The sequence below is a fragment of the Ursus maritimus genome, unplaced genomic scaffold (assembly GCF_017311325.1).
Source record: "Ursus maritimus isolate PB19 unplaced genomic scaffold, ASM1731132v1 scaffold_6, whole genome shotgun sequence".
Lineage (NCBI taxonomy): Eukaryota > Metazoa > Chordata > Mammalia > Carnivora > Ursidae > Ursus > Ursus maritimus.
In genome coordinates, this window is record NW_024426774.1 from 47,150,492 (window position 1) to 47,175,942 (window position 25,451).

At 38.3% G+C, this 25,451-nt stretch overlaps 1 protein-coding gene and 1 non-coding gene across 2 annotated transcripts in view; both read left to right on the plus strand.

Moving 5' to 3' along the window:
• Positions 1-204: 204 nt before the first annotated feature.
• On the plus strand, positions 205-310 carry LOC121101084. Its single transcript, XR_005833041.1, has one exon. It is a non-coding gene; the product is annotated as a U6 spliceosomal RNA (small nuclear RNA).
• Positions 311-8,060: 7,750 nt separating this feature from the next.
• Positions 8,061-25,451, plus strand: part of LOC103671424 (meiosis 1 associated protein) — a 64,029-nt gene continuing 46,638 nt past the window's right edge. The window contains exon 1 of the mRNA XM_008700039.2: positions 8,061-8,368. Within this exon, the coding sequence (XP_008698261.1) occupies positions 8,129-8,368 (240 nt within the window). The 5' untranslated portion in view covers positions 8,061-8,128. The remainder of the gene's footprint in view (positions 8,369-25,451) is intronic.

Here is a 25,451-nt window from a genome sequence, read left to right on the forward strand (position 1 = left end):
CTCACCTAGACTATACAATAGTTTCATTAAAAAAAAAAAAAAAAGCAAAATCTGCCTCCAATCTCTCCCTTTCAGATTGCCATCAGGGTAATCTCTCTAAAGTGCACGTTCTGATTTATGCATTCAATAGTTACGGAGGATCTACTATGTGCTAGCCATTTTTAAAGTACCAGAGGTAAGAAGATGATTAAAATACAGTTTCTAGGGCTCGCTTGGGCAGCACATATATTAAAATAGTAACGATACAGAGAAGATTAGTGTGGCCCCTGTGCAGAGACACACAAAACATAGTTCCTGGATTCAAATTGCTTAGTCTAGAAGGGAAAACAGACATTTGAGATTGATACAGCAAGCCAGCAGGACACTCCTATCTCCACTGAATTTTGTCAAAGGGACTGTAGGAATCAACAGCAAGCAAATGAGAATGAGCATGAGTAGAAACGGGCAGACCCTTTTGGAATGTAGAGGTTTGAAGGCTTGAAAGAGTTTCTTGAAAATAAGACTAAATTTCATGAGGGCTGGGACCATTGTATGTCCACTGAAACCAATCCTATCACAGTGCCTGGCACATAGTGTGCCCTCAACAAGTATTTATTGAACAAAAGAGTGACCGACTGAATAAGTGAATGAACGATGTGGAAGAGAAAGGTTAAACCTAAGGACACAATGGGGATGCCACTGGAATGTTGAGGGGGGGTGTTACTGGAATATTTAAATGGGGCTGGGAGTTAGCTAAAAAGGAAGTGTCAAGTTTAGCATAACATTCTCAACAGAGATATAAAACTCTACCTCAGGGCCAAAGTAGGGCCATTTCCCTGGCGCCCAAAGACTTGGAAACTGTGGTCCTGAGATAGGTAGGCCCTGAGGCAGCCCCCGAGGCTGCGCGCGCAGTGAGCAGCCCCGCGCAGCCGCGGTCTGCCTGACGGGGGCGCCTTCCGCGGCGCAGGCACACTCCGATAGCCAGAGGACCAGGTAATGGGGCCTCTGCCTTCCCAAGGAAGGCGGAATAGCCTCACTTTTCCCTGCGTCGGGGCAGTAGGAGTGCCGAGGGCCTCAGCGGGAGGACGACCTCAGCGGGAGGAAAGCCCGAGAGCGCGGAGGAGAGCGCCTCGCAGGGTGGGCCTGGGCCGAGTTCGGACCGCCCTCAGGCAGGTTTTGGCGGCCCGGGCCGGGACAGCACCGACGCCCACCGGTTCTAACACACCGCGGGCCCGAGCGCCTCCTCCACACACGTGTCTGAGGATCGCGACGCCACCTCAACTCGGTGGGCAAGCGTTCCCAGGCCTGGGGGCTGGGCTGCCAATCCGCCAGGCACGGTAGAAGCGGCGCCTAGGCCCGTCGACGCTTTGGGGGGGGGAGGGGGGCAGGACAATGCTCGAACTTCATGTAAAGTCAAGAAAACAGTGACCCTTTAGGATCAAAGAACGTGTTTTGATTTTTTTTTCTTATATCAGAGGAAAAAGTGAAAGTTTTAGGGCCCACGAAAATCTATTAGTTAATGTTTATTATTATTTTTTTAATGAATAAGTGCCTCACGAAGGCAAAAGTGCTTAGATCCAAGAAATTTTTAACATAGCCCTGCGGGAGGGAGAACCATTTTATCGTTTATCAGACACTGTTATAAGTAAGGGCTATAAAGGCATAGTATAGGCGCTTTTGTGAGGACACGTAAAGGGGCCCTAACCTATAAAGCCGGAAGTCAAAGCCCTAAAAGATGAGTAGGGTTTAGGAGGGTAATGATGGAGAAGAACTTCCAGCAGCTGCAGGAGCCACAGTGAGAGGCCCACGCGTTTGTGGACCCGAAAGGCGCCTCAGGGGCGGGGTAGGGTGGGAGGGGGCTGGGCAGGGGATGCCATGGCATGAGGACTGAGACTTGGGAAGGAGATACATGCAGAACTTGAGAGCCAGGATAAGGATTTCTAATGCAATTGGAAGCCACTGGAGGGTTTTTAGTAAGGGAGTAACTTGATGGCTTTTGGTGGCTCAAGGCCCAGTTCCAGGTTTAACAAGTTTGCAGAGCGACACTAATAAGTGGGTGTTTGGGCAAAAATGGAGAGCACAGGACCAAAAATAGTCAGATCCTGCTTAGTCCTATGCCCAGATGCATCAAATGTATCAATTGATCATGTTTGAGAGTAGAGGGAAGAGGGCTGCCTCTTACCTCATTTGAAGTACAGTCTTGGAATTGCACACAAGTGTGGGATCTAAAAATGACTTGTGCAAGCTGAAACCATTCAAAGTAGTCTGAACAATCAATGGGGAAAAGTTATATTTGTTCCAGGACCTTTCAAAATTGTTAAAATCTGTCTTACTATCAGCCGTAAGTGGGAAATAAAAAATAGTAAAACTAATATCTATTAATCATACTGTAATTTAAAACATTGGAAACATTGGGTATCAGAATGTCCTATTTCTTTTTTTTTTTTTTAAGATTTTATTTATTTATTCGACAGAGATAGAGACAGCCAGCGAGAGAGGGAACACAAGCAGGGGGAATGGGAGAGGAAGAAGCAGGCTCATAGCGGAAGAGCCTGATGTGGGGCTCGATCCCATAACGCCGGGATCACGCCCTGAGCCGAAGGCAGACGCTTAACCGCTGTGCCACCCAGGCGCCCCAAGAATGTCCTATTTCTTTGTAAAAAACTTATCAAGAATAGTTTGAACGCCCTTGTGCTTGTCTTCTTCTCATGGTATAACTTATGATCGAGCAAGCATCTTTTTTATGCCTTAGCTGATTGTCATACTCCTAAGTTTGGATCAGCTTCCAACATTATATCCTTTGTGCTTTCAGTTTTGTCAAATAGCTCCAAGAGTTCCTTTAATACGAAATGTTTTTGTTGGTGGCACTTTCTCTGGGCCATCTTCATACTTTTTGTCACAACCACTTTCCCCATTTATGTTAAGTTCACCTTCACAAAGTTCTCTAGCTGCTTATCTAGAGTCTGTCAGATGGTGGCATTGTCAGCATTCTCAGAGTCAGCTTTTTCTTCTGTAACTACATTTCTGTTCAATTCAACTTCGACTTTTTACCATTACCATGTGTCATTTCTTTGCTACACTTTCATCTCGAAATGGCCAATTTTGGCCAATTCCCTCTTTCAATTATCCATTTTTGTAAAATGTCAGATGGGTTTATTAGTAGCAGACAAAGAGGTAAAACAACTACACACTTTATTGTCTGTGCTCAAACTGAATAAGTGTCCGCAGGGACCAGTCAGTGACAAACTTTGAAAAAAGTGACATAATTGATCACTGATCATGATGAACATCTGTTACTTCTGTAGTGATTTATGGACTGAAGAGCTAGCTGTGATTTATATTTTATGTAATTACTTGCGTTAATATTCCATGGTAACTGAAATTTGAACTATGTTGATGGGGACTGGTGTTCATTAACTATAGTAAGAGATTCATATATATTGGAACCATGCAAACTTAGAACTGCCCATACTCTAAAATGACAAGAGTTTTAGATGTGAGGGAAGATGGAGAGGGGGAGTAGAAGCTCATTCTACATTAAACAAGACCTCTGTCTGGGTGCCTGTTTATGTGAATCTATGTGTTAGTCTTAAATTCAGCATTACATTGATCCCATGCACTTAATTTAAAAGTACAGTTAAAAGATATGATATGTGCTTTCTTACTGAATACATTAGTCAATGATTTGGACTTCTAGGTCAAGATTACTTTTAATAGATTAACGTATTCATTCACTTATTTGTTCAGCTGTACCCAACACATAATTGGAACTCAATAAAAAATTGCTGAATGAACAAATGCTGAGTTCTACTAACCAAAAGGAAAGTTTGAAGGGGAATAACTTCACTAATTAATTTTGAGGAACACATTTATCTATGCACTCTTAGATCACTTTTCAAGATCCTAAATTCTAAAGTGTTTCTGAGAATTATTATAAATACGATATTTGTCTTGGACCTGGGGATATCAAATAAGTTTTTATTTTCCCTTCATTCTTTAGCTAACAGACAATTACATAGAATTATTTTAGTTCCCAGAAATGATTTTTTAATCTAAAAAAATTTTCTTTGGGGCACCTGGGTGGCTTAGTCAGTTAAGCATCTGCCTTCAGCTCAGGTCATGATCCCAGGGTCCCAGGATCAAGCCTTGAATCAGGCTCCCTGCTCAGCAGGGAGTCTTCTTCTCCCTCTGCCTGTCTCCCTGCTTGTGCCCTCTCTCTCTCTCTCTCTCTCTCTCTCTCATGTTCTCTCTCTCTCAAATAAATAAAATCTTTTTAAAAAATAAAAATAAATTTAAAATTTCTTTTATGACCATCCTAATGTTCTTTTTGAAATATTTTATGATTAAATATAGAGAGAGAACATTTCATAAAATATGAACATACAGCTTACTAATTATAAAGTGATCACCCAGGTAATCACAACAAAGGTCAAAATATAGAACATTTAACAATACCCCAAAACCTCCTCTTCTGTCCCTTCTCATCATGATACTCCCCTTCCTTTCTAGAGAAAATCACTACCTTCATTTTGTGATAGTTATTTCCTTGATTTAACCATTATATACACATCCTTAAACAATATAGCTATTTGTGCTTATTTTTAAAATATATGTGGGTGAAATTGTACTATATGTATTCTTTGTCTTGCTTATGTTTCTTAGAGTCATCCAGGTTGTCATATGTAACTACTTCATTCATTTTTATGCTATCTGTGTAAATATACCAGAATTTATCCATTCTAATGTTGATTGACATTTGTGTTGTTTGCAATTTGCAGTAATTGTGAACAAAACTGTTATGAATAGTCTTTTGCTGCTTTTGTTAGATAAATTCTTCTAGTGATTTTTCCATTTTATCAAATTTATTGGTATAAAGTTGTTAGTTTTATCTTTCCATAATCCTCTCCATGTTTGAGCATTTATAAGGATGTAGAGATGTCCCCTTCTCATTCCTAATATTGGTTCTATGTCCTCATTTGTTCTCCTTTCCGAATCCGAGCCCTGGGCATAGATGTGAGTAGCCAAAAAGAAAGAAAATAAGGGTGTTGGAGACAGAGAAACGAGTATTAGCAAACACACTGAAGTGAATGGTATATTTGGTTTTATTTCAGTGAAAAGCTTGAGGTGAAGAATAGCCTTCAATAAGGCTGAAGGTCAAGTCATAAAGGGTCTTGCGTGGGTCTTTTGGGGGGGATCCTTTTTTAATTTAAAGTCAATTAATTAACGTATAATGTATTATTAGTTTCCAAGGTAGAGTTCAGTGGTTCATCAATTGCATGTAACACCCAGTGCTCATTACATCATGTGCCCTCCTTAATGCCCATCACCCAGCTCCCCATCCCCCCACCCTCTCCCCTCCAGCAACCCGCCATTTGTTTCCTATGCTTAAGAGTCTCTTATGGTTTGTCTCCCTCTCTGATTTTGTCTTATTTTTCCCAGGTTTGTTTCTTTTACTAACCAGAATCATGTTGTATGTATTGTTCTTTGATATGCTTGTTGGAGATGTTCTCAGCCTAGCACACTCCTTTTATCCATTGTATATTCCACATAAATAGTGTCACTGTTTGGGTTGCTTCATTCTGCTGTTATAATAATTATGCCCACTTTCGTGCACAAACTTTAGCACAGAGGCTGGAATTTGAGGGGAAGAGTGCCAGTTTGAGCCTTTGACAATCTGAGGTGAAGGTGTGTTGACTTGGCATTGAGCAGGTGGCAGGCCATGCATGCTGACTCAGGCAGGAGGGCAGCTGGACTGTGACTTTGGGACCCACAGGCCGATGGCATCGTGTGTGACAGGGACGTGGCTGGTTTTGCTTTTAACTTTTTTTTTCTGGGAAATTCTCTCTCTCATTCTATTCTAAATGAAAGCCTTGCTGGATAGAGTATTCTTGGCTGTAGATTGTCTCCTTTTAGCAGTTGGAATTTATCACGCTGCTCCCTCTGGCCTGCAAAGTTTCTGCTGAAAAACCCACTGATAGCCGTATGGGATTTCCTTTGTATGTCACTGCTTTCCTTTCTCTTGCTGTTTTTAAAATTCTCTCTTTATCACAACTTTTGGCCATCTTATTTACTTTGCGTCTTGGTGCAGACCTCTTTGGGTTGGTTTTATTGGGGTCTCTCTGTGCCTCCTGAATCTGGATTTCTCTTTCCTTTCCCAGATTCAGGAAGTTTTCAGCTATTATTTCTTCAAACAAATCTTCTGCCCCCTTTTCTCACTCTTCTTCTTCTGGGATTCCTATCATGTGACTGTTACGTTTGACAGTGTTGCTGAGTTCCCTGTGTCTATTCTCATTTTGCATATTGTTTTCCCCTCTCATCTGCTCAGCTTGATTATTTTCCATTACTCTGTCCTCCAGGTGGCTGATAAGTTCTTCTACTTCCTGTTGTTTGCTCTTTATTCCAGTTGGTCTATTTTTATTTCCATTTAGTGAGTCCAGTAGCTCTAATTGGTTCTTTTTTATGTCTACTATCTCTTGGTGGAGGGTCTCATAGAGGTTCTGTACTTCTTTCTCAATTCTACCGAGTATCTTTATGAGCATTACTTTAAATTCACTATCAGACATACTACTTATCTCCATTTTGTTTAGGTCTCTTGCTCTGATTTTATTCCGCTCTTTCATTTGGGACATGTTCCTCTGTCTCCTCATTTTGTCTATTGCTACATCTGTTTCTGTGTGTTAGGAAAGTTAGCTACACCTCCTGCACTTGAAAGTAGCGGCTTTATGAAGAAGAAGTCTTGCAGTGCAATGTCTCCTTTTCACCAGAAAATGGTGCTTCAGGCGTGTCTCCTACGTGTGTTGCTACAGGGGTGTCCTACTGTTGTGGCGGAGCTGTGTTTGCCTTCAGTCCAGCCTGCCATGGCTCTCTGTGTGGTCAGAGTCTGGTGCCTGTGGTGTTAGTGGGCCAGTCCAGGGCTGTCTTGGGCTTCAGTTGAGTCGGAGCAGGTGTTTTCCAGAGATGAAATAGCACCAAACTGCAGGCACTTTCCCTGTGTTGTCCCCTGAGAAGCTTTTGTTGGTGGGTGGGGTCTGCAGTCAGACCAGCTGCCTGCCCCCAGCCCACTGCTGGGGTCATAGTCAAACTGGTGTGTGGTTATCTTCCCCTCTCCCTGGAGCAGGACTCACTTTGGAGTGATGCTGACCCTTCTCTGGGCTGCGTACACATTGCCAGGCTTGAGGCACTGCTTTGATGGGATCTTGCCAAGAGGGATTGGAAGGGGTGGATCTGCTTCACTGTGGCCTCTTGTCTATGCCGGGCTGCAGAGAGTCTGTTCTGCCAGTTTTCCGGTTGCTTTCTGGGTTATTTATGCTGATGTGGGTGTTCTCTAGGCAGCCACAAGGTAACAGGTGAGCCCAGGGTCCTCCTACTCCACCATTTTCCTAGCACGCTCTGCCTGCATAGGTCCTATGGGAGAAAACTTGGTCATATTTTTATTTTTAAGAATTATTATGTACCAAATAAACACTGTGCTAAACACTGATAAATAAAGTTGACAAAGGGGCGCCTGGGTGGCACAGTGGTTAAGCGTCTGCCTTCGGCTCAGGGCGTGATCCTGGCGTTATGGGATCGAGCCCCACATCAGGCTCCTCCGCAGTGAGCCTGCTTCTTCCTCTCCCACTCCCCCTGCTTGTGTTCCCTCTCTCGCTGGCTGTCTCTATCTCTGTCAAATAAATAAATAAAATCTTTTTTAAAAAAATAAATAAATAAATAAAGTTGACAAGACAAGTTCTCCAGCCTTGGGAAGCTCACAGTGTAGTTGGGGAGGCAGTCAAAGAAACAAATTATAAATACAGTACAATAAATGCTGATAAAGAAATAAAGTTTATGAGAGCAGATAACTTACTTTGAGACTGAAATTTGGCCTTTGTGTCTCTTTTTGTTTAGTTCCACTCAGCATCTGTAAGCTCGCTCAGCCTTGCATTACAGGTAAACATCTAGATCCCTTGGGAGCTGTTAAGATGGGATAGCCTAGAGAAACTTGAGTTAGTACTCAGCCTGACTCCTTTCTAGACTTAGTCCTCTAGGCCTGTGTTCATCATTTCAACCAAGCATGATTCAGTTTTATGAAACCCAGTGATTTCTCTTTCCTTCCCTGTAGGTATAGAGAATATCCAGGTAGTGGCTGCAGTTCATCTCTGGTCTAGTTACCATGTATCATGGGCGAAGCACTGGTAAAGGACCCTCCACACCCATGCAGATTTACCAGCAACCTCCAAGGCTTCTCATTGTGCAAGTTGCCCTACCATCCTGGGCTGACACCTGCTCCAACCTCTGTGAGGCTCTGCAGAACTTTTTCTCTCTAGCCTGCAGCTTGATGGGCCCCAGCCGCATGTCCCTCTTCAGCTTATATGTGGTACAAAATCAACATGAGTGTATCCTTCCCTTTGTGGTGAGTATATCTATATTTGATCATTTGATCCTGAAAACAAATATGAGGTTTCTGGAGCAGAGATCACAGTTATTATTACTTACAGCAATAACTGTGCCCATTCTTCACATCCAATACCCCACAGGCAACATAAGGAGAGCCAGATGTCATCCTGCACATGAAGGGTTTATGTAGAGGCCGCTTTTAGGCAACAGGCTTGAGCATGGAAAGTTGATGAAGGCAGAAGGGCACACAGCAACCACCTGGCTGAATAGAGACAAGCCCATCAGACAACCCACCTCAAAATATCGATAAGCCCTAACTGACCAGTGGGGTACTTAGGACCAGGCAGTTAACAAAAAAGGGAAAATTCCATATGTCCCCATACCACCTCACCTTCCCACTTTAAGTACAGCCCCATTCACTGCCTCCTTGCAGGCAGTTTCTCCTTTGCTGTCCTGCCCACTGCTTCCTTTCGGGTATATTCAATAAATTTCTGTCTCCTTTGTTCTGCCTCACACTGGCTTCCACCCGATTGTTACCCCACATTTGGGGGCCCTCATCTGATCGAGAGAGACACCACAGTTTATACTGCAGAAGAGGAACTCCAGAATTATTAATCTGAGTGTGTAAATAGGTCACATCTTGCCCCTGCTCCACTCCTGAGATAGAGAGAAACCTTGGCATTTACAGTCCTTTGGAATGTAAGCAACTGACCCCTTTCATCCCCGTTTGAAATGTAAATACAGGGAAATAAGTCTAAGTGTCTTCAGAGGTCTCTGTCTAAATTATCCTTTATTTTCCAAGACTTGTCTTTTATCCGAAGTTCTAGCTTTCTTTGCTCAGAAAGCCTAACTGTGAAGACACATGAAAATATTTTCTCTACAGTTCCCCATAGGACTCAGGTGAAAAACCCCCTCAGATTTCAGAAGGCAAACACTGGGCCAGGGACAGTGCTTTTATGAAGCTTTTTCACACATAGACAACTGTCTCTCCTCCTCAAAGAAATGCAAATCTTCACTTATATAAAGTTCAGAATCACAGGGATGGGAAAGACCTCAGAGGTTCTAGTGCATCCCTTTCCTGAGATAGCCTTGCTGCAGGGGTAGTCAGAGAAGGCCTAGTGGAAAATCACAACTTTTATCCCTACCTGGTGGGAATAAGACCTCCTCCCTCTAGGGTCTATGGGAACAACAACAGAGCCTGGACTCCCACCCACGTACCCAATATTAACAGGGTATTTCTCCCTCTCCCTATTGAGGTGGTGTCTGAGAAGACAGAGTGGAGGCCCTGTGGGAGCTGCAGGAAGGTGTGGTGTCTCTCTCAATCAGATGGGGACCCCCAAATGTGGAGCAAAATGATGGGGTGGAAGCGGGCATGGGCGGTGAAAGGATTCATCCAAGGCAGAACAAAGGAGATAGAAGTTTATTGAATATACTGCAAGGGAGCAGGGAGCAGGACAGCCTTCCTATTGAGTTTTCTAAATTATATATTTGACAGTTAAAGCCAAACTTGTAACATTGATGTGACTGTTAATGTATATAGAGGAAATATTTAAAATAATTGCATTATAAACAGGGAAGAGTAAAGAGACTTCTACATAAAATATGTATATAATGTAAACTTAGAGCAACCACTTAAAGATCAATACAAAGACACTCACTATAGATAAATCAAAACGGAATTCTAAAAAATTCTTAAAAATTGCAAGTAACCCACAGTCAGATAGGTAAAAGAAAACAGAGAAACAAAAAACTGAGGGAACAACAGAAAACAACAAATTGGCAGGCTGACATACCAATAATTACATTAAATGTAAATGGCCTAAGTATATCAATTAAAAGAAATAGGTTGGCAGAGTGGGGAAAAATGACCCAACCATATATACTCTCTGTAAAAAACTAACTTCAAACACAGCAGAAGTAGGCTGGAAAGTATAAGGATGGAAAATGATATACCCTGATACATTAACCAAAACAAAGCAGAAGTGGCTGTATTAATATATCAAATAAAGTAGACTTTAGAGCAAAGAATATCAGGTACAGAAAGGAATATTAAATGATGATAAAAGAGTCAAACCAAGAAGAAGACATACCAATTTTACATGGGTACACACTAAACAGAAGAGCTGCAAAATACATGAAGCAAAAACTGATAGAACTGAAAGAAGAAATAGATAAATCCACAATTATAGTTGGAGACTTCAGATGCCCTTTTGACAAGTAATAGAACAACTAGAAAGAATATCTACATGTAGAAAACTATTAGCCCATAGGATCTAATGAACATTTAAAGTATATTCCACTGAATAAGAGCAGAATACACAATCTTTTCAAGCACCCACAGAGCACTTAGCAAAATAGACCATATCCTGGGCCTTAAAAGTAACTTCAACAAATTTGAAAGAATTGAAGTCATACACACTTTGTTCTCTGACCACAATAGAGTCAAAGTAGAAATCAATAACAGAAACATAACCGTAAAATCTCCAAACACTTGGAAACTAAACAGCACATTTCTAAATAACTCATGGATCAAAAAAGAAATGGCAAGGGAATTTTTTTAATATATTGAATTGCATGAACATTTAAATACTACATGTCAAAATTTGTAGAATCCAGCTAAAGCAGTGCTGCGAAGGACATTTATAGCACTAAATGCTTACATTAGAAATGGAAATATATAATTCAAAATCAGTAATATAAGATCCCACCTCAGGAAACTAGAAAAGGAGAACAAAATAAACCCAGAGCAAGCTGAGCGTAGGAAATAATGAAAAGTATAAATGAATAAAATTGAAAACAGAAAAAAAGGAAAATTGGTGAAACAAAAAGCTGATTCTTCAATATGATCAGTAACATTGACAAACCTCTAGCAAGATGTAAATCTACAGGTGTGGTAATATGGTATAGAACCCAATGCAAACATTGTAGCAAAGTCAATTTCTTGGTTTTAAAATTTAGCTATAGTTATATAAGATGTAACCACTGCAAGAAACTGAGTGAAGGGTACACAGGACCTCTCCACGATTTTGCAACTTTATGTGGATCTATAATTATTTCAAAATAAAAAGCTAAAGAAAAACAAAGGTGATTTTACACACTTATAGAATGGCTACAATGAAAAAGATGGGCAATACTGACAGGCAATACCAAGTGTTGGTGACAATGGGAAGAATCTATAACCCTTATTCATTGCTAACAGGAAGGTAAAATGATACAACCACTTTAGAAGATAGTTTATCAAATTCTTAAAAAGTTAAATATACACCTGCCATGTAATCCAACAATTCCACCCCCAGAAATCTAACCAACAGAAATGAAAACATGTCTACACCAATACATTTACATGAATGTTCATGGCAACATGATTTATAATAGCTGCAAACTGGAAACAGTTAAAATGTCTATTAACTGGTGAATGGGTAAACAAAATGTATAATTCTCACTGTATATAATCTGTGATTATGTATACCCTACTAGTACAATGAGGACACAATGAAAATGATAGTGATATTTGCAGTCATGTGGCAGGTTATGTTCCTCTGTTGTTCCATTTTCCTTGTACACGTCTGTCCCATGATCACATTTGGCTTTTTCTATCTTCTGTCAGGCATAGGGATAGAGAAAAGTAGAGAGTGATCTAGAAGGGCAAATGGAAGATATCCAACACAGGAGGGTTTTTGAGAAATGAGCTCATGTATACCAAAGGTTAAAGGATTTTTTTTCCCTTTCTTAAGTGGCTATGTTATATGCTTCACGCTCTCCTCAGTACATTTAGCCCTAGATAAATCCTTTGGTCCCTTAATCATTCCATTGGGAAAGGCAGACATTTCTACACTAAAAATCACTGACCAGTAACTCAGGAAAAATTGCAAGCCAAAAATCCTTCCAAAAGAACAATAAGTTCAACCTATTTAAAAGCTCAAGAAAATTACTGGAAAAATGTCATTACCTTATGTATAGAACAACACAATCTTTGTTTAAGGAAAAATGTTATCTTAAATCCACTGTCTCTAACCTATATACGTTTCTAACATTTTCTGTCTGCAAAGTTAGCTCAAAATATAATGGTGAAAGATAGCAGGTAGGAAGCCTTGCCCAAGATGAATACTTCAGTACATCTCTTCATATTTAATTTCTGAGTATTTCATTTCTGAGTATAACCCTGAGCTTTTCATAAGGAATAATGACAGAAGAATCATAATTAAAATATTAGAATTCCTTTTATATCCATTGTGCCCTTAATATAAATAAATCTGACCAAAATGATTAATCTCCTCTCAAAGCAGAATTTTGGAAGAATTCCCTTACAGTGAGTATCTTACCAATTCTTTTACCTTTTCATGAGAACAAAGGAATTATTTAAACCATATATGATCTACAGTGGAATTTTAGGACTAACAGTGGTCTAATTTGGCTATAACATTTACTTTCTCATCCTTAATAGCTGACATTCAAATGAAGTTATTTAAAAGTGACAAATAATAGGGATATATTACATTAAACCCTATAAGAGTAAACTACAAAAAAGCTAATATAATAAACTATAATTGAGTACTACAGGAGAGGGAGGGGCAGAGTAAGAAAAGGAAATATACAAATTTTGTCATTGTTTATAGTGAAGATTTTTGTTATTGTTCATTAATGGATAGTACTAAAGAAATAAGGGAATTATACAAACGTAATCACTAAAACAAATGCGAGCCTTTCTAATTATGACAATAAAAGCTTATATAGAACAAAAAGCTATACAGTATAGTGATTTTTCAAAAGCTATGAAAATAGATCTGCCTTCAGCTCAGGTCATGATCCTGGGGTCCTGAGATGGAGCCCCACATTGGGCTCCATGCTCAGTGGAGAGTTTGCTTCTCCCTCTTTCTCTCTCTGACCCTCCCCCTGCTCCTACGTGCCCGCACACATGCTCTCACTCTCAAGTAAATAAATAAAATCTTTAAAAAAAAAAAAAAAAAGCTATGAGGGGCACCTGGATGGCTCAGTCAGTTAAGCCTCTGCCTTCCACGCAAGTCATGATCACAAGACCCTAGGATTGAGCCCTGCATCAGGCTCCCTGCTCAGCAGGGAGCCTGCTTCTACCTCTCCCTCTGCCTGCCATTCCCAGTTTGTACACATGCACATGCTCTCTCTCTCTCTGTTAAATAAATAAATAAAATCTAAAAAAAAAAAAAGGCTATGAAAATAAAGTCTATGTTAATATAAAAACAAATATGTCTGTCATATCAATAAATATAAGTGTGCTAAACTCACCTATTAAAAACTCTACTGTGTTCAAAAGATACAGGTGCAACAAAGTTGTTCAGAAAGGTTGGCAATAAAAGAAAGGGCAAAGGGCTAGGCAAATGAACCTCCCCCCCAAAAAAAGAACATGATCTTAATATCAGACAAGGTTGAATTTGGAGCAAAAAGCACTAAATGACACTAAGAATGTCATTTTAATGCTAGACACAAAGAGAAGAGTAGACACTATGGATGATCTTCAGTACAGAAGGTTTGTTGGAGAGGGAATCTATAGAAAATATATCAGTTTTGATTAACTATGTACCAAATAACATGGCATCAACATTTTTAAGAGAAATAGGATCATAATATTGTGAAATCTCTGTCCTCCTTAAGTGCTCATGGAATATTCACAAAAGTCAGTCATATATTAAGCCACAAATAAACCCAAAACTTTAATGAATTCCAGAAGTACAGATAGTTCAGTCAAGATTTTCTGAACACCCTGCAATAAAACTAGAAATAAATTACAAAACCAGAGAACAAAAAGTATCTACCTAATGGAAATTTTTAACTATTAAATAAATTTGGAGTCAAGAGGAAATCCAAACTAAAATTGCAATATGTGTAGAAAATAATAATAGTAAAACACTACATATCAGACCTATGGGTTATAAAAAAGACAATGCTAGAAGGAAAATTCATATCTTTAAACTATATTAATTTATTTTAAATTGTATTAGTAAACAAGAAAAACAAAATAAATGAAGCATGCAACTTAAGAGCAAAAGACAAACCTATGGAAAGCTGAAGGAAGGAAATAATAAAAATAAAAACAAAAAATAATGAATATTAAAATAAGAGAATGGTAGAACAAATTAATAAACCCAAGTTTGTTCCTTGGGGAAGGGTAGGAGATAGATAAACCATTAGTAAACTTAGTTTGAGGAGGGCAGGAGAAGCTGCCTATACACAAAATAAGATAAGGAGAAAATAACTACAGATATACTTGGGTGAAATGCATAATTCTCCATGCAAATATAATTACCAAAATTAAATTCAGAAGACATAGAAAAATCTGAACTCACCATTTCCCATAAAACAAAGTTGCCAAAGACCCTAACTTCCCCCAAAATAAAGTACTAAGACCAAATGATTTTACAGGGGAATAATACCAAACTTTTAAAGAACAGATCATTACTATGTTTTTTAACTGTTTGATACAACAGAAAGAAAAAAAAACCTTCCAAATCCTTTTTATGAAGTTGACATAATATTGATACTAAAACCCAACAAATATTGCATGAAAAGAAAAACTAGAGCAAGTCTCATTTATGAATATCTATTCAAAATCCCAAATAAAGCACAGGCAATAGAATCCAGCTTATACATATTTTTTTAAGATTTATTTATTTATTAGAAAGAGAGAGAGAGTGGGTGCGGGGAGGCAGATCAAAAGGGAGAGAGAGAATCTCAAGCAGACTCGCCACTGAGCACAAAGCCTGACAGAGAGATCCATCCCACGACCCTGAGATCATGACCTGAGCCAAAATCAAGAGTTGGAGGCTTAACTGACTGAGCCACCCAGGCACCCCCAGCTTATATTTTAAAAGATCATATACCAGGAATAAAAAAAAATGGTGTAATATTAGGGAATCCATTAATATAGTTTACTATAGTAAAACATCTAAGAAAAAAATATGATCATGTTCATGTCCATAAATACTGAAAAAAAGCATTTAATAAAACGCAACATCTAGTCTTATTTTTAAAAAAAACTTTAATAAAGTAGGTATAGGTAACTATCCCTGAGCACAACATATGTTTATGACAGCTCAAGAATCAAATCATACTTAATGAAAAGACACTAAATATATTCCTGTGTTATCACTATTATTTAAAACTATTCTGGAGATTTTCACTGATGCAATTGCACAAGGGAAATAAATTAGAATATAAAAATAGGAAATGAGATCAAATGATTGTTACCTGCAGATTAATGATGTCCAAGAGAATAAACAAAATTATTTCAAACAATGAAAGAACTCATGACAATAGTCTGGCGCAAGAACTAATACAGATATTAATACCCTTCATATATTCCAAACAACAAGTTTGAAGTTAAAGTGGCAGAAAAGATCTCATACAATAACCAAAATTGTCAGATACTTAGGATTGAAATTAATAATAGATGTGCAAGACTTATATGAATAAAAATGCTATTGAGAAACACAAAGGACTTGCACAAATTAAAAGTCATTGGGGAAGTTTTGGGGAAGATTCAGACCAAAAAGATGTCCATTATCTCTAAATCAATCTGTAAATATAATGGAATTCCTGATAGAATTTCCAACAGGAAAACTGGACATCCTAGTAACAAAGTTCAAATTAAAAGAAAAAAGAAAAGAAAAAAATAGCTAGGAACTATCCCTCTCAAATATTAAACATATTCAAAGTGTGATACTGGAGATTGAAAAGATAGGGCAATGGAATATACTTTAAAGTCTAAAAATAGACCCAAAGATATGTAGGAATTTAGTATATAATAAAGATGGTATTTAACATTAATTGGAGTGGGAGCACCTGGGTGATTCAGTCACTTAAGCATCTGACTCTTGATTTCAGCTCAGGTCATAATCTCAGAGTGGTGAGATTGAGCACCATATCAAACTCCGTGCTGGGGGTGGAGCCTACTTAAGATTCTTTCTCTGCTCTCCCGCTGCCCCTCCCCACCTCTCTCTCCCTCTCTTAAATAAATTAACAAATTTATTAAATAAAATTAATTGGAGGGACACCTGGCTGGCTCAGTCAGAAGAGCATGAGACTCTGGATGTCAGGGTTGTGAGTTTGAGTCCCATGTTGGGTGTAGAGATTACTCAAATTAAATAAATGTAGAAAAAATTAAAAATTAAAAAAATAAAATATATTGGAAAAAATTATCCAGTAAATGCTTGGGTCAACTGGATAGCCATGTAGGAAAAAAGTAAGTTAGAGCCATACTCACTGCTTACATCAGTATAAAGTCCAGATAGATCAAAGTTTTAAATATAAAAATTGAAACTGTTTGTGTAGGAGCACAGACTGTATCAGTCTGAGTCCAATCAGGAGCAAGAAACTACACAGTGATTTAAATAAGGGAAGTGTATATGGAGAACTTTAACATCGTTTAACATACTAAACTGTGATAATAAAGCAACTGTAAGATATGAGAACTTTTTATGGTACCTTAGGGCTGAGGGAGTGATCTCCAGGAAAGACAAATCTGAAAAGAGGACTCCTTTCCCAAAGCTGGAGTTCAGGACCAGTATAGTTGCAGCTGACTGGATGCAGAGAAGTTTACTGGTTTTCCCAAGCCAGAGCTGGTCCATGGTTACTGGGAAAGCAAGATGCAGTCTTCCAGGTATAGATGAGCTATAATCAGTGACTGGTGTGTAAGAGTGTAGAGTGGAGATACCAATGTGGACAGGATGCCTGGAGCAGACAGCATCCATATGGAAATTGCAGCATCATTGGGAGGGCCACAGGAGACAAACCTCTGAGGTGAGCAGAGGGAGTGAGACATTAGTGCAGGCAGGAGGCCTAAAGCAGGCAGTGTCTGTGCCAAGACGACTGCTGTAAGGTAATCACCAAGTCAGAGCTAGGAGTTTGCAGTGTCTTAGTCAGCTCAGGCTGTCATAACAACAAAATTCTATAAACTAGACAGCTTACACAATACACACTTATTTTCTCAAAGTTTGGGAGACTAGAAATTAGAAATTGGGGTGCAAGCATAGCCAGGTTCTGGTGAGAGCCCTCTTCTGGCTTGCAGACAGATTTCTTGCTATGTGCTCAGATGGCCTTTCTTCAGCACATGTATGTGAAGAGAGAGCGAGCTCAGGTGTCCTTCCTCTTCTTAGAAGGTCGCTAATGCCATCATGGAGACTGCATCCTCACGACCTCATCTAAACTTAATTACCTCTCAAAGGCTACACTTAAATGCTACCACATTAGGAGTCAGGGCTTAAGTATATGAATTTTAAGGGAACATAAACATTCAGTCTGTAACATCAAGGGCCTGCTAGTTTGGGGCAATATCTGCTCATGTGGAGCATTATCAGATGTTCTCATACCCCATTGCTTTCAGCAGGAAAGCACCTTCCTCCTGCAGTGTTCCTCCATTGCTCTCTATTCAAATGCTTAACATGATGGTCCATGTAAAGGAGAAATGTTTAAAGGGATTCTGTCCATTACTGCAGAGATATATTGAAAGGTGAATTGGATCTGAGAGGCAATAAGTTGATAATTAGCTCACAGACCATGGGGGAAAATATCAGAGTAAGAAAGGCTTTTTTAACCATAACACAAAACCCAAAATTCCAAAAATAAAAGATTAATAAATTCAGCTGTATAAAAATAGAAAATATGTGCTTGGCAAAAAAAAAAAAAAATACTACCTAATCAATAAGGTAAAGACAAATAATCCAACAAGAAATAAGAAATTATATACATAGTTTTCAGAAAAAGAAATATAAATGACCCTTCAACATATCAAAATATATTCAATCTCACTTAGAAATGAAAAAGAAACCTTACTGTACATTAAGATGCTATTATTTTTCACCTGTATGATTGCCAAAGTTTTTTTTTAAGTTTAATAACATACTGTTCATGAGGTTTTAAAGAAATAGGCACACATGCCATTTATGGGTGTATAAATTAACACAATTTCTATGGTGGGCAATTTGGTGACAGTATCACAATTTACATACCCTCTGACCCAGCAAGTCTGCTTTTAGTAACTTATCCTACAGATATATTTTCGTATGTGGAAAAATGACTTAAGTATTTTCATTTCAACACTGTTTGCAGTGGCAAAAGATTGAAAACAATCTAATGTCTATCAATAGGGAATTGGTTAAATAAACTTATGTTCCATCCATTAATGGAATACTCTGTAGCTATAAAAATGAACATTTTTTATCTATTGACTGAAATGATTGTGCAAGAACACTATGCAATAAAATCAAGATATAAAAGACTATCATAGTCTCTTTTCTTTTGGTAAGAAGAACAAATTTATCTTTATATTTTCTTTCATGTAAAGAAAAAAATCTCTGGGAAGATATCCAACAAGCTACCAATATAGATTGCCTCCAGGAAACCACTGGTTAGCTGAAGGATGAGTGGAAAGGTGATTTTTTTTCCACATATAATTTTATAACCTTTAAATTTTGAATCATGTGCATGTATTATATATTGAAAATAAATAAAAACAAAATTTTGAAAATACATTGTGCTAATAAAATGCAATTTATATATGGAGAGTCAATATAAAGTTTTTTATAGAGATTAAAATTAAAATTTTTTATTTTTTATAGAAGTTCATACTGATAAAAAGATTTTTCAAAATCAATGACCTAAACTATGTTCTAATTTTTTCATTTGATTTCCGATGAGACATCAATCTGAGTTGTCCTAAACTGCCTAGAGCAAGGAGAACACACTGGTACTAGATCTAGGGAGAGAACATCTTCTAGGCATATTTATACCACTAGTCTGCACAAAAAGTTGAAAGAAATCCAGTGAGGGTCCATCAGTCTTTACCCATTCATCCCAACCTTCACCTTTCTGTGCAAAGCCCATCTAACTGAATCAGGGACTCCACTCTGCACCTTGAAACCCACCCAGATATCTACAACAAAGAACTTGAGTTTGTGATATAATAGATAATAACTCCAAACAATGTTGTAGACAACTTAAGTACCTGATTCACTGGGCTACATTTCAACGTAGCAACTTCCTAAAGCACATTTGAATCTTCCACAATGGAAATCCCAAACTTTCCATCCAGGAAAGAAGGAGGAGGAGAAGTTAAGACATTTGACTGTTCAGATTACAGATTGCAGGTAATGGCAAAATTCCAGCTGAGAGACACCAGACCTCATCTCCCTACCACCCATTTTCTCTCTCTTTATCTAACAGCTCCCTATCGGTCCCTGACACCATCTTTTGGATTTGGAACTCAGGTCTGAACTATTTACACTGTGCTGTATGGAATGTTGCCTAGGCAATTCATGAGGAAAAAAAGCTAAGACTGTAAGACTTTCTGTAGCATTCATCAGTCATCAACCTTTGATATGTGGAAATTGTTTCCCGGCCAAGCTATATGAGCTCTTCACATTCTAAGCAATTAGTTTCTGCAAAGCCTGCATTTTAAAATCACTTTCAGAATCAAAGTGAGTACCTGAGAGATCAGATACCATTTTCAAGGGATATAATACATAGTTATGTTTTAGCCTACTTCCTGTTTAGCTTGTTTCTGAATGATGTAATCTTTTAGATGAATTGGGCACATGGCCTCTTGCTACAGGAGGTTATCAACCAAGAGTGTTCTCAAGCAGTAAGTGGCCCTGTTATTTGATTAATGGCCCTATTATTTGATTAATGTAAGAAAGAACAGCTTAATTTTCAATATTTCCAAAACCATTGCACTTGGCAGAATTTTCCAGTACTCAAATAAGCAATATTTTCAAACCTTGTTAGAAGATCATTTCCTTCTCCTAAAGGTTATTGTAACCTCCTGGCAGAGATATCAGGAGGTCATCCTATTTTTTAATTTTAATTTTTTTAATTTTTAATTTTAATTAAAATTAAGGAGTAGGGGGCGCCTGGGTGGCACAGCGGTTGGGCGTCTGCCTTCGGCTCAGGGCGTGATCCCGGCGTTATGGGATCGAGCCCCACATCAGGCTCCTCTGCTATGAGCCTGCTTCTTCCTCTCCCACTCCCCCTGCTTGTGTTCCCTCTCTCGCTGGCTGTCTCTATCTCTGTCAAATAAATAAATAAAATCTTTAAAAAAAAATAAATAAAATAAAATTAAATTAAGGAGTAAGTAAAGCTCTTTGGTTCATGTTTCAAAATAGAAATGTGTTTTCTTTTTTTTTCTTTTCTTTTTTTTTAAAGATTTTTATTTATTTATTTGACAGAGATAGAGACAGCCAGCGAGAGAGGGAACACAAGCAGGGGGAGTGGGAGAGGAAGAAGCAGGCTCATAGCAGAGGAGCCTGATGTGGGGCTCGATCCCATAACTCGAGGATCGTGCCTGAGCTTGAGCAGGCGCTCTGCTTTTTGACACCGAAAGCGCCCGTGTTTTCTGATAAAAGAAAATATGTTTTCATTTTAGAAAAATGCAGAAAAGTATAGTCTTTTGATTATTGCAAAGTTGACTGTTGGAAACACAGTTTTACTGTTGGTTCCTGCCAAAACACTACCTAAAAGAAAGTTGAGGAATTTTTTTTAATAGTATTGAATCAGTTAAGATTAGGTTCAGCTGTGAGTCTTACAAACCCCAAAATAAAAATGGCTTAAATAAGATATAAGTTTATTTCTCTCTCAAATAATTTTAGGCAATCTAGGGCTAGTGTGGCAACTCCATGATCAATAAGGAGCCGTGCTCCTCCTGGCTCGTTCCTCCACCATCTTACTACCATCTGCAACACATCTACTATCTTGTAGGCCAAGTTAGCCATTTTTATGCTTGTATTTCAGCAAGCAGGGAAGAGGGAAAGGAGAGCAAAGGGAAGGGGAATAATAAAGATTAGGGCAGAAATAAATGATGTAGAAACTAGGAAAACAATAGAACAGATCAATGAATCCAGGAGCTAGTTCTTTGCAAAAATTAATAAAACTGAGAAACCCCTAGCCAGACTTATCAAAAAGAAAAGAGAAAGGACCCAAATAAGATCACAAATAAGAGAGGGGAAATTACCAACACCACAGAAATACAAACAATTATGAGACTATTATGAAAAAATGTATGCCAACAAATTGGACAACCTGGAAGAAATGGACAAATTCCTAGAAACATATAAACTACCAAAACTGAAACAGGAAGAAATAGAAAACTTGAACAGACCTATAACCAGCAAAGAAATTGAGACAGTAATCAAAAATCTCCCAAAAAGCAAAAGTCAAGGGCCAGAAGGCTTCCTAGGGGAATTCTACCAAACATTTAAAGAAGAGTTAATACTGTTTTTCTCAAACTATTCCAAAATATAGAAATGGAAGGAAAACTTCCAAAATCATTCTATGAGGCCAGCATTACCCTGATACCAAAACCAAAGACTCCGCTTAGAAAGAGAACTACAGGTCAATATACCTGATGAACATGGATGCAAAAATTCTCAATAAAATACTAGCAAATAGAATCCAATCAGACATTGAAAGAATCATTCACCACAATCAAGTGGGATTTATTCCTGGACTGCAGGAGTGGTTCAATATTCACAAATCAATGTGATATACCATATTAATAAAAGAAAGGATAAGAACCATATGATCCTTTCAATAGATGCAGAAAAAACGTTTGACAAAATACAACATCCATTTATGATTTAAAAAAAAAAACTCTCAACAAAGTACAGTTAGAGGGAACAAACCTCACCATAAATAAAGGCCATATACAAAAAACCTACAGCTAATATCCTTAATGGGGAAAAACAGATCTTTTCCTTTATGGTCAGGAACAAGACAGAGATGTACACTCTCACCACTGTTATTTAACACAGTACTGGAAGTCCTAGCCTCAGCAATCAGACAACAAAAGAAATAAAAGGCATCCCAATTGGCAAGGAAGAAGTCAAGCTTTCACTATTTGCAGATGACATGATATTTTCTATACAGAAAATCCAAAAGACCCCACCAGAAAACTGCTAGAACTGATATACAAATTCAGTAGTCTCCGGATACAAAATCAACATACAGAAATCTGTTGCATTTCTATACACCAATAATGAAACAGCAGAAAGAGAAGTCAAGGAATCAGTCCCATTTACAGTTGCACCAAAACCCATAAGATACCTAAGAATAAACCTAACCAAAGAGGTAAAAGATCTGTACTCTGACAACTTTAAAACACTGAAGAAAGAAATTGAAGATGCCACAAAGAAATGGAAAGACATTCCATGCTCATGGTTTGGAAGAGCAAATACTTTTTTAAAAGATTTTATTTATTTGAGAGAAAGAATGAGAGAGAGCACAAGTGGGGTGAGGTGCAGTGGCAGAAGCAGACTCCCCGCTGAGCAGGGACCCTGATGCAGAACTCAGTCCCTGGAATCCAGGATCATGACCTGAGCTGAAGGGAGACGCTTAACCAACTTCCAGGCACCCTGGAAGAACAAACATTGTTAAAATGTCTATATTACCCAAAGCAATCTACACATTGAACGCAATCCTTATCAAAATATCACCAGCATTTTTCAAAGAGCTAGAACAAACCATCTTAAAATTTATATGGAACTCCAATGACCCCAAATAGCCAAAGCAATCTTGAAAAAGAAAAGCAAAGTTGGAGGTAAAGTGGGAAAGCTAGGTTCTTGTCTCACAGAATCAAAGAATGACTCTCACAGACAAAAGGAGTGAGTAAAGCTATAGAGTTTTATTAAGCAAGGATACAGAAAAAGCTCTCAGGAGTGAGAGGGATCCCAACAGGATTGCCACTGAGGGCTTTTAGGGTTGGTCTTTTATAGAAAGTTAACCAGGGAACTTAAATCTTTTTGACTTCTCTACTGGCGACACCATTGATTAAGGACTAGTGATAACATCTTTAATGGCTTACTTCTTTTTAGGGTCTGGTTATTTTCTGTTGACCACAGGAGACTGTCATAAATAAGACTTCCTCCTTGGACACCTAGGGCAGGGTGGCCTGGAGTGTTCCTTTATCTCTGATTCCCTTATACCTCCACATTTTTGGAATTTCCATGATCCTGATCACGTAGCCCCCTTACCTATCTCTCCCTACCTAGACCCACCTGTCCCTTTCTCAGAGGCATCACCATTCTGGACTTCAAGTTATATCACAAAGCTGTAGTGATTAAGACAGTATGGTACTGGCACAGGAATAGACATGTAGATCCGTGGAACAGCATAGAAAACCCAGAAATGAACCCACAAATATATGGGCAATTAATCTTCAACAAAGCAGGAAAGAATATCCAATGGAAAAACACAGTCTCTTTAATAAATGGTGTTGGGGAAAACTGGACAGCAATATGCAAAAGAATGGACCACTTTCTTACACCATACACAAAAATAAATTCAAAATGAATTAAAGACTGGGGTGCCTGGGTTGTCTCGGTTGATTAGGCATCTAACTCTTGATCTCGCCTTGGGTCTTGCTCTTGAGGTTGTGAGTTTGGGCCCCGAGTTGGGTCCCAAGCTGGGCTTGGAGGCTACGTTAAAAAAAATGGATTAAAGACCTAAATGTGAGACAAGAAACCATCAAAATCCTGGAGAAGAACACAAGCAGTAGCCTCTTTGACATTGGCCATAGTAGCTTCTTACTAGATATGTCTCCTGAGGCAAGGGAAACAAAAGCAAAAATGAGCTATTGGGACTTCATCAAGATTAAAAAAAAAAAAAAAAACTTCTGCACAGTGAAGGAAACAATCAACAAAACTAAAAGGCAACCTTCAGAATGGGAGAAGATATTTGCAAATGACATACCTGAGAAAGAATTAGGATCCAAAATATATAAAGAACGTATAACTGAACACCCAAAAAACAAAATAATCCAGTTAAGAAATAGGCAGAAGATATGGATAGACATTTTTCCAAAGAAGGCATACAGATGGCTAACAGACACATGAACATCACTCATCATCAGAGAAATACAAATCAAAACTACAACGAGATATCACCTCACACCAGTCAGAAGGGGTAAAATTAACACAAGAAACAATAGGTTTTGGTGAAGATGTGGAGAAAGGTAAACCCTCTTGCACTGTTGGTGGGAATGCAAACTGGTGTAGCCACTCTGAAAAATAGTATGGAGTTTCCTCGAAAAGTTAAAAACAGAAATACCCTGTGATCCAGCAATTGCACTGCTAAGTATTTACCCAAAATTACAAAAATACAGATTCAAAGGGACACATGCACCCTGGTGTTTATAGCAGCATTATCAATAATAGCCAAATTATGGAAAGAGCCCAAAGGTCCATCAACTGATGAATGGATAAAGAAGATGTAGTGTACATATATACGATGGAATATTAGCCATAAGAAAGAATGAAATCTTGCCATTTGCAATGATGTGGATGGAGCTAAAGAGTATTATGTTAAGCAAAATAAGTCAGAGAAAGAGGAATACCATATGATTTCACTTATATGTAGAATTTAAGAAAGAAAACAGATGAACAACGGCAGTTGGGGGGTGGCGGGTGGAGAAGCAAACCATAAAACAGACTCTTGACTATAAAGAACAAACGAAGGATTGCTGGAGGGGAAATGGGGGTGTTAAATGAGTAATGGGGATTAAGGAGGGCACTTGTAATGAGCACTGGGTGTTGTATGTAAATGATGAATCACTAAATTCCACTCCTGAAACTAATATTACACTGTATGTTAACTAACTGGAATTTAAATAAAAACTATAAATAAATAAATAAATAAATAAATAAATAAATAAATAAATAAATAAATGTATCAGTCTTCAGATTCTTTTAGGGGGTACATGAAATTTTTGAAGGCCACTAGTCTATATATATGGTCTCATTTGTTCTCATTTCTTTTTTGAGTAGGTTTCTTATCTTCCCATCTAAATTACAAATTCTCTTTGTGTAAGAATTACATCCTATTTTTTGTGTTTTTCCCAGAAATTCAGGAAGAGGAGCATGTTAGCAAAGTAAGCAGCTGTGAAATTGAGTGGGGCAGGGGTTGACTTAAGTACCCTGGCAGTATTGCACCTCATGTTTATGAATTTTATGTGCATTTTGCAAACATTGCTCAGTACTGCTCTTTGTCAGGGTGGTTTCCTCATCCCAAATATAATTCTTCCCCATCCAACCCCCATCTGTTATTGATGTTTAGAATTCAAATAGTGTCACATATTTTCA